Source organism: Pollachius pollachius (assembly GCF_949987615.1).
Source record: "Pollachius pollachius genome assembly, chromosome: 6".
Taxonomy (NCBI): Eukaryota; Metazoa; Chordata; class Actinopteri; order Gadiformes; family Gadidae; genus Pollachius; species Pollachius pollachius.
This window is the reverse complement of record NC_136939.1, coordinates 6,358,235-6,368,165: the sequence shown is the minus strand read 5'-3', so window position 1 is coordinate 6,368,165 and position 9,931 is coordinate 6,358,235. Positions and strand designations below refer to the sequence as shown.

Here is a 9,931-nt window from a genome sequence, read left to right as displayed (position 1 = left end):
TTCAGAGGGGATCAAATAATGATTTGTCTCTCGCTGTTGACTACCGTACATATTCCTTCCGAAATAAGGTTCATGGGGGACAGCAGAAGGGGAGTAGAATGCTAAATAAAAACTCTATTACTGACTTGCCCAGTGATTCGACCCAGCAGATGTCAATCAAACTTCTCATACCATATTACTGTGACACCCAGTCAATCCTTGAATAATCTCTGATTAGGAAGTATAGTAGTTTTAAAACAGCTTTTTATTACATTAAATATTTTTCTCAGGCTTTGATGGATGACCTATAACAAAATCAACTTTGAATATATGAACAGAATTATCAGTTTAAATTTGGCTGATCATGCTTTTTTTTAATCATCATTTACAATGTGGTATTTGGGCAGCAGTAGCTCAGGAGGTAGAGCGGGTTGGCTGGTAACCTGAAGGTTGCTGGTTAGATCTCCAGCTCCTCCTAGGGTGTCGAGGTGTCCTTGTGCAAGGCACCTAACCCTAACTGCTCCCGACGAGCTGGCTGTCGCCTTGCATGGGAGACTCCGCCGTCGGTGTGTGAATGTGTGTGTGAATGGTGAATGTGAGGCAATATTGTAAAGCGCTTTGGGTGGCAAATGGTCAAAAAGCGCTAAATAGATGCAGTCCATTTACCATCCACTCTTGCTTTTGTGATGGATATTTCACATGATTAAAGAATGGAAAAAAAAAAAAAATAATAATAATTGATAGGTTTTATCTAGCACTTTTTTGGAGGTCACTCAAAGATGCTTTAAAAAACATTTATAGTCCTACAATAAATACCTATATTATTATTATTATTATTATTACTTATATTATTATATATCATATTATTTAATTGGACTGGTTGCGTTGCACGTCTTCATTCTGCTCCAGAATGCTTTATCCTTTTACTTAAGGAAAAAAACATACACAAGTACTTAACACATTGTCCATCATCAATCTTTTGCTGCCGCAGACAGATATACAGCATCTTCCACTGCACTAGTTGGAGGGGGCGGGAGGGGTGATGTCTGTTCCCCTCAGCCCTTCTTCTTTGTGGTGAAGAGTGTGCTGCCTGCTGCTGCTGCGGCTGTCTTCCTCCATACTACCTTGTGTCGTTGTGTGCAGTCACTCAGAGAGTGTGCACTTCCTCTGCATTGGTCTCAGAAACACACCCAGCACTACAGAGCAAGAGAGAGAGAGAGAGAGAGAGAGAGAGAGAGAGAGAGAGAGAGAGAGAGAGAGAGAGAGAGAGAGAGAATACCAGTCTCACATTAGCAAGGAAGTAAGAGAGACCAATGAAAATAAATGTATAGAGAAGGCGGAGAGAGAGAGAGAGAGGGAGCGAGAGAGACAGAGGGAGCAAGAGAGACAGAGGGAGAGAGAGATAGAGAGAGAGAGAGAGAGAGAGAGAGAGAGAGAATACCAGTCTCACATTAGCAAGGAAGTAAGAGAGACCAATGAAAATAAATGTATAGAGAAGGCGGAGAGAGAGAGAGAGAGGGAGCGAGAGAGACAGAGGGAGCAAGAGAGACAGAGGGAGAGAGAGATAGAGAGAGAGAGAGAGAGAGAGAGAGAGAGAGAGAGAGAGAGAGAGAGAGAATACCAGTCTCACATTAGCAAGGAAGTAAGAGAGACCAATGAAAATAAATGTATAGAGAAGGCGGAGAGAGAGAGAGAGAGGGAGCGAGAGAGACAGAGGGAGCAAGAGAGACAGAGGGAGAGAGAGATAGAGAGAGAGAGAGAGAGAGAGAGAGAGAGAGAGAGAGAGAGAGGGAGAGAGAGAAGAGAGAGTGAGTTAGAGAGAGAGAGGAGCCATTTTATTTCGGAGGAGTCGGTGTTAATCAGGTACATTTTCCTTTTTTCTATACTTTACAGGGCTTTAAACTGATACTATTTGGTGAACCACAGATATGCTACTTTAGAACTTGAAATATACACAATCAACGGTCTACGGTGATATTACTTCATGATTCTTTCTGATGTAACTTCTCTAGATGTTGCTTGACATTTTGCAGAAGTGCTCTGAGCGTCGCCGAGGGCCATTCCGCCTGCTGAGAACGGAGCTGAGCTGGAACTGAAAACCAACCGACCCAACCCCCTCTAACCCTGCTGAAGCTGAGCGCTGCGGACCAGAACCCACTCAGCCAGCTCCTTTACCCCCGAACCCTGAGGAGCTGAGGCCCCAGAGCCGACTCCTACCCCCACCACCCCCCGCCGCCCCCTCCCTGGAGAGCAGGGATACTTTCCGCCATCTTCTGTACCAAACTCTGTCCTCAAACACGATCGCTCTCCTTTTGGATGCAAACCGTCGGAGGATAGAGCAGCTGCGCCCCTGTTGGTGTGAACCCATCTGCGGACATAGGGGGCTGTGAGGAGAGGCGAGCACAAGATGAGTTTCGAGAGAGTGCCCCCCAGGTCGGAGGTGTTGGGATGGAGCCCTAACCGCCTGGCCGACTTCCTCCGAAAGGTAAGAGCGCAAATCTCTCTTTTATTGATCGTTGAACTATTTCAGATTTTAACATATTTAATATGTTCTGCTGCTTTTCACCCTAAAGCCCACAAACTGAATATGAGCGTACTCAATGCACCTTATCAGGAGGAATACTTGATGACTGCCGTTTTGTGGTTTTATTGGTTCTCAGTGATTCATGGGACAGCTTGTGAACCTTAACCTAAGGAACTAGTTTAACTTGGCCTCTGGGGGGATTTACGTTATACCATAAAATAATTGAAAAAGAAAAAACATAAATTCAAACATGTCTCGCCTCAGACATAAAACTCATCATGTGTTGCAACACAATCTTGAACAAAAAGCGTTTTGATAATGAAAGTGTGTGCGTGTGTGTGTGTGTGTGTGTGTGTGTGTGATTGAGTGCATGTGTGTGTGCATGTGTGCGTGTTTGAAGATGTGTCGAATGTTAAAAGAAAAAGTACAATGACAAAATAATTTTTGAAAGGAGTTTGTGACATCTTCGAGTGTGGTTTTTATCTTGAATTTTCATCATCATGTTTCACAATTTACTTTTAATAGAAATGTATGCAATCATACTATTTTCATCTTGTCTGTGTATATTACGAATGCTTTCACCATTATGATCCATTTCAGATGAACCTTTCAGGGAGTGACAAAGTAGTGCTCCAGTCCTCGATGAATGGAGCCAGGTTTCTAGTAAGTTCGCTCTGTGTCTACCCTCTCTGCTGATATGATATATATATATATGATCAAGTAACATATAATAACTTTATACAGTAATAGCTTATATTGACGTTTAGTGAAATGACTGACTCTGTCATACGACACTGTCATGTGACATATGTCACATAAAAAAGAGTGTATTCAAAAGTTAATAACCGTTATTACTTTCAATAACGTACAGCTTTTACCTTTGAGAAAATATGAATGCATTGTACAAGATTTCGTGCAACACTATTTAAAAATAATACAATTCAAAACCGCACACATATCATGAAAATTATTCCTGACAGTATTGATATTTTCATTTTACTTACTTCTTTTGACCATTATTAATTGGATATAACGATTTTGTGTCCTTCTGCATTTTATAGAACATGACTGAAAACGATGTATTAAAGTTCCCAAAGCTACATGCTCCGTAAGTACGCAAGTACGCCCCTGTTGGTTAGAAACTGCCCTAGTTTAACAGCAGTGAAAATTTTGTGGAGAATCATGAGACAGGTCCACAGGAATAAAAGAAGGAAAACATGCATAGAAGCAATCTAAGAAGAGGAAGGCACCGCCTAATAAAAGACAGAAAACACAAATAAGAATGAAGGAGAAGGAGGAATAAGAAATTAGGAGTTGAGTAGTGGCTGAAAGAGTGACTAAGGAGGAAGAGAAGTAGTATAAATAGAAGCAACATGTTTAGCTGAGAACAGGAAGGCAACATCCAACAGAGGAAGAACCAAATTCAGAGAAAGATAAAGAAACGGAAGCAGGGATGCTAACCGAGGTCTCTTTTGTAATATGGGCACAAGACATGGTGTGGGTTTTCTGTTCAAAGGGAGAAGACAAAAAATGTAAATAAAATGAGCCAAATTCAAGCTGCGAAATAAACCCAAACAGCCACGGATAGCTCGGATGGGTTTGGGCATGCCAAACAGCTGTATTGTTATTCAAATGTTATTTGTTCTGACGTAATTATTTCTCTCCTTCTTTGTCTTTGTTTCTCTCCGTCTCCTCTCCGTCCTCAGGTTGATATCAAAGATCTGCAGTGAGATGAATAAGAAAGACGGCGGTCGAGGACTGTTCAAAAAGTATGAATGCCTTCACAACATCGACTGGTACTCTAAGGGAAAGTACCGTCCTGAAATGAATCATCTGCTTCTTTCTCCCACAGAAACACAACCCCCAAGTTCCAGGAACCAGGTAGGGATGACACAAACATTAATCCATAACCCCAAATCAGCACGTGTATGACTCTGTATCTGTTGAATGCTGTACTACATGTGCCCCATATTTGTAGAGAATAAGCAATATGATTAGAGCTCTTAGATGATACAATACTGTTTGTTGGTGAGTCTGTACAGAGCCTATAATAATGTAATAATCTATGAGAAATGTCAGTAAAGTGAAGTCAGGTAACCATCTGGTCCACAGAAAAAGCTGTTGAAAACCCTGGTTGGGGAGATGATGAGTTTGTGAGTCCACATTTGTGTGTGTCTATCTGTCTGTCTGTCTATCAATTTTTTTGTCTGTCTATCAATGTCTTTTTCTGTCTGTCTTGTCTGTCTGTCTGTCTGCCTGTCTATTGATCTGTCTGTCTGGCTAATGTCTGTATGTCCGTCTCTCTGACTGGCTATCTGTAGCAGTATGGCTGCCTGTCTGTTTGCGAGTTTGTGCCTCTGCCGCTCTGTCTGTCTGTCTGTCCGTCAGTCATTTTGTCTGCCTAAAGTATGTCATCCTGTCTGCCTGTTTCCTGCATGTCTATTGATCTGTCTGTCTGTCTTTCTTTCTGCCTGCCTGTCTATCTGCCTGTCTATTCATTTGTCCGTTTATTGATTTGTCTGTCTGTCTGTAAGCCCGTCTGTTCATCCGTCTTTCTATATTCATAATGTCTGTCGGTATTACACTGGTCTTTGAGTGTCAGGAACCCAGCGTTTACTCTCGCTTCTCCTTTCCTGTCAACACACACACACACACACACACACCCTCTCTCATGTTCTCATTTCCCCTTTCTTCTCCCTCAGTCGTCCTCCACGCTCCCTCTGACCTCCCCTGACCCCCGACCCCCCTCCCCGTTCCTACTGACCCCATCCCCCCTGACCCGTCCCGCCCTCTGACCTCCATCCCCTCTGACCCAAGGAGAGCGACGATGACTACGAGGACCCCGACCTGGACCTGGGGGACGACGAGGGCAGCGTGGGGGACTACGAGTCGCCCACCGAGGACCAGGAGGAGAACGACTACGAGCCCAACCCCTCGGAGGGCCCCGAGGACTTCCCCCAGGTGGTGCGGCCCTCCCTGCCCATCGGCGAGGGGGACTACATAGGTACACACACACATACAAGCCCGCAAACACACAAACACACACAAGCCCGCTCGCACACAAACCCACAACTGCAAACTCACACGTCACACACCTGCAGACGCTCGCAAACCCAAACACACACACAAACACAGACACACACACACACACACACACACACACACACACACACACACACACAAATATACAACATCAGCACTAGGGCATGATTATCTATTGCAGGGGTCAGCAACCTTTTCAACATGCAGTGCCAGTTTGACATTTTCTCATTAATGAGTTTGCCTTAAGCAACAATACATTAAACATTAAGCTGAATTGTGACACAGCGACCAAAAACATTTCCAGAAGACCTGGAATTGTACTATTTCCATATAGTCCACAATCATGCATCAACATTTTAAATGTTTTTTGGGTTGTTATATTTGCAACATTGGCTTACAAATTATATTTACATATCAGAAACATTCAGAAACTCATTCAAAAACATATTTGCACTGTGAGAAATGTAAAAAGAAGAATATATGAGAATTTTGGAACCATCCACTTCAATATCTTTAAGACATGTACAGCTTTGCAAAACCATGTGAAGGCGATGCATACAGGCCACTTGCAACAATATTTTAAATATTTTCTTCTCTATTAACACAGGTTTAAAAACTATCAATTGATCCCATTTCAGAACACTGCTTTCTGTAACTGATTTAAACATATTTGCACTGGGAGGAAAGGCCCAAAACAGAATAAAGTGCAAAAAAAAAAAAATGGTAGCAATGATTATGCTGCCGCATTGGGCTGTGAATTGTTTTAATAATAATAATAAAAAAAAGTTTCAAGTGTGCCAATGATTACGCTGCCCCGTGCCAGTGGCGGCGCGCGTGCCTAGGGTGGCCGACCCCTGATCTATTGTATAGATAACTAGGATACCAGAATAGTCATACATTAGCACAATCACAGCTTTTGTGTGTGCGTGTGGGTGTGTGTGTGTGTGTTTGTGTGTGTGTACAGATAATATAAATAACCATGCAGCATCCAGAGGTCCTCCCCCTAGCCCGAGCCCCCGACCCTTCGCCCCCCCGACCCATCTGGTGCCATCAAATCAGGTATCCATCTCAAGTTCGCCTTTAAAACATAGAAATGCATACAACATACTATTTCCAAGCCTTAAATGCTCTTAACACACTGTTTTCTGTGTATGTGTGTGTGTGTTTATGTGAGTGTGTGTCTGTGTGTGTGTGTGTGTGTGAGTGCTTGTGCATTTGTATGTGTATTTGTGCGTGTGTGTGTGTGTCTGCTTGTGCCTGTGTACGTGTATATGTGCGTGTGTGTTTAAGGTGTCTTCCCTTGAAAGACGGGAAAGATCCCCAGGAAGAGGTGAGCATATTGTTATTATATTGTATTAAATAAATGTCACATTCCGAGTCTATACATCTGCGTTGGTGTTATACATGCAGAGTTAGGACCCAAATTCAGAAAAAGAGGCAGTGGAGGTTTGAACAATGCAGGAGGTCTGTCATCTAAGAAAATGTTTGCTGAGCAACAGACAGGTAGGCAGTCGAAAAGAAGGCGAGGATACTAACAAGCTAGAAAAGTGAAGACTCAAAGGCCCTATGCAATGGAAGTCAGATGGTGTTTTTCGAACATCTTGCTCGAGGCGTATGCTTAAAATCTGAGGTTAAGGCAGGACATAGATTTTCAAAACGTGGCCAGTTGACAATAGAGCATTGTAATTGGATGAAATACATTTCGGTTTAACACCAGTGCAGGCATGTTTCATAACTAACAGAAATAAGCACTATTATATTGTAGGACATACAAATATGAACAGTATGTAAATTTAATATTAAATAAAAAATATACATTTATTTTGCTCCTGGCGCTGAAGTAATTCAACTATAGGTTGCTTAATTTCGACCTAAGAGAGCATTTTTTTTATTTTGTGGAAACATTACAGTGACTGTTCTCCCAATTAACACATTGAGCCTAGTGGGAAAGAGTTTTTAAATGATGTAGTTTACCTTTCTAATATAATCCAGTCTAATTGGATTGTGTTTACAATGGCTCCAACTGCCACCAATGACGCGTTTTGCATCACTATACTGACTGCTATTTCGTCAGCTGGAAGTTAGAGAGAAGTAAGAGTTTGGCTCTGAAATAAATAGATGACTCAATACATTGAGATTAATAAATTGTAAGAAGTCCTGTTTTTCAAAAGGACTACTTTTATTTATTTCAGGGGACTTTTATTTCATAATGCCACATTTATTTATTGAATGCCACATATATTTCCTAATGCCACATTTATTTCCTAATAGTACATTTCCATCCGTTATATTCAAATTAGTGGTTGTGGTGGCACCCCTGTAAACAAAATAAAATAGTGGAACGAAGAGATACGGTTATGTTGTGCTATTAGTTAATGGACAGTTGTTCGTCTTCAGTAAGATTTAAACGTATACATTTAAGAAATCATTCCATTTAGAGCACTACTACGTAGTTAACATGAACACCATGAGTAAAAGATTGCTACACCATTAGTTAACGTTGGTTAAAGCTTAGCACTGCATTAACTATGCATGTTAATGAATATTTAATCGATGCACCGGTACTGTAATGTGTTAGCGTCTTATGTCACGTCTCTGTTCGACAGCAATGGGTCCCGCGGCTTCGTGCCCCCCGATGGTGGAGCGGAGTAAGAAACCCACGCGGGAGAGAGGAGAAAGCCTCTCCCCCGTTCCGGGTGAGTGGTTCCATCCTCCCTCTAGTCTCCTGTCTCCTCCGTCTCCGTGTGTGCCAATGCATGTGGGAAGGTTGTTTATTTTTGTTTGTTTGTTGATTGTATGCTTTTTTTTTGTTCCTTCTTTTTTTTCATTCATTCATTCTTTCATTCTTTGCTCCTTCGCTTCTTTCATTAATTGATTTGTTCTTTCTTTCTTTCTTTCTTTCTTTCTTTCTTTCTTTCTTTCTTTCTTTCTTTCTTTCTTTCTTTCATTCATTCATTCTTTCATCCATTCTTTCTTTCTTGCTTGCTTTAATTCACACCGGTGGCCTTTGCTTTGACTAATAGTCAGTTGTTGTTGTTTGACCCTACAGGGGCCAAATTCAACTCAATGGAAAGGGTGAGCAAAAAACCCGGCAACGCCGTCATGACACACTTTTGACGCTTAATAGACACACATCCATATTTTGTTACAGTGGTAGTAGGCATTCTATATTATTTATCATGAAGAGTATGATTTTTTCCCGTCTTGTTTACAGCCCATCACACACTCTGTAAGGTAAGATGCTATAGCAAAACACACACACACACGCATGCACATGCATGCACGCACATGCACAAATTCATGCACACATACACACACAAACCCACAGAGCCACACACACAGACACACACACACACACAGATACAAACATACACAGCAACACACACATACACACACACACACACACACACACAGCACACATACACAAACACACACACACACACACACATACACACACATGTATCGACAGTGACATGCAGAGAATAACAGTACATACAAAGCGTTCCTCAACGTCATTCCGTGCGTTTCATCCAATCAGCACTCAGGAGAGGAGTCCCAAGCCTCCTGGTTGGTCGAATCAGCTGGGTCCTCCTGGCTCCTCGGCGTCAGTGGGTCGCAGCACCTCCATGAAACCGATCCCTAGCAGGTCAGCACAAATACAGCAGAACCCATGCAGACATTTGGCAGGACGAGAAAGGGGTTCATTGTTCACATTTTGCATTTTCTGGTTTGTGCGCTGAGAACTAGGTGCAGTATTTGTTGAGACTTGTACGGCTCTCTGCAGCAAGCCGCAACATAAGCGGGACTGTCTAGTGGTTGTTCCATTGGACATTGGACTTTTTGTAGTTTCCGTACCAGAACGTTTTGCAGACACAAACTATCTTGTCTGCAGAATGTGTGGTTGGGTTGATTGTGCAACCTCTAACTGTGTGTCTGTCTGTGTGTGTGTGTGTGTGTGTGTGTGTGTGGTGTGTGTGTGTGTGTGTGTGCTTGTGCGTGGGTGTGTGTTACAGATTCCCTTCTGAGACGAGGCGTGAGGTAAGTACTTAGAGATGTGACGATGACATCATTCCAGACTAAAGCAAAGGTCAAACTGACAACGGAAATTTTCTCTTTTTCCAACAGACACAGAATCAAGGTCAGTTCTCTCTCTCTCCCTCTCTCTCTCTCTCTCTCTCATACACCCTCAACCTCTCTTTTCCTCTTGCTCTTACACGGATGAGGGTCCAAAATGGTCTCATACAGAGGCAGAGACAATCAACCAGTACAGATTCACTCACTTACAGCTGTTGGATGGCTATGGTGTTACTAACAAATTACACCCACAATATAGCTCTTAAATCCTACCTACAGCCCCTTTAGGTTGTGAACAAACAGAAAATTAGT

General features: G+C 42.4%; 1 protein-coding gene across 2 annotated transcripts in view; it reads left to right on the top strand.

Annotated features, from left to right (window-relative positions):
* Positions 1-1,634: 1,634 nt before the first annotated feature.
* lcp2a (lymphocyte cytosolic protein 2a) overlaps positions 1,635-9,931 on the top strand; it is a 13,934-nt gene continuing 5,637 nt past the window's right edge. Inside the window, exons 1-16 of one of the 2 annotated variants that reach the window (XM_079737467.1) lie at positions 1,635-1,842; positions 2,013-2,464; positions 3,104-3,166; positions 3,565-3,611; positions 4,210-4,272; positions 4,356-4,384; positions 4,616-4,656; positions 5,321-5,507; positions 6,510-6,604; positions 6,836-6,875; positions 8,152-8,241; positions 8,595-8,620; positions 8,760-8,779; positions 9,084-9,191; positions 9,559-9,583; positions 9,671-9,683. In XM_079737467.1, coding sequence (XP_079593593.1) covers positions 2,387-2,464; positions 3,104-3,166; positions 3,565-3,611; positions 4,210-4,272; positions 4,356-4,384; positions 4,616-4,656; positions 5,321-5,507; positions 6,510-6,604; positions 6,836-6,875; positions 8,152-8,241; positions 8,595-8,620; positions 8,760-8,779; positions 9,084-9,191; positions 9,559-9,583; positions 9,671-9,683 — 925 coding nt within the window. In that variant the 5' untranslated portion in view covers positions 1,635-1,842; positions 2,013-2,386. Of the gene's footprint in view, positions 1,843-1,991; positions 2,465-3,103; positions 3,167-3,564; positions 3,612-4,209; positions 4,273-4,355; positions 4,385-4,615; positions 4,657-5,320; positions 5,508-6,509; positions 6,605-6,835; positions 6,876-8,151; positions 8,242-8,594; positions 8,621-8,759; positions 8,780-9,083; positions 9,192-9,558; positions 9,584-9,670; positions 9,684-9,931 lie in introns of both variants that reach the window. The other variant, XM_079737468.1, reaches the window with a different exon arrangement.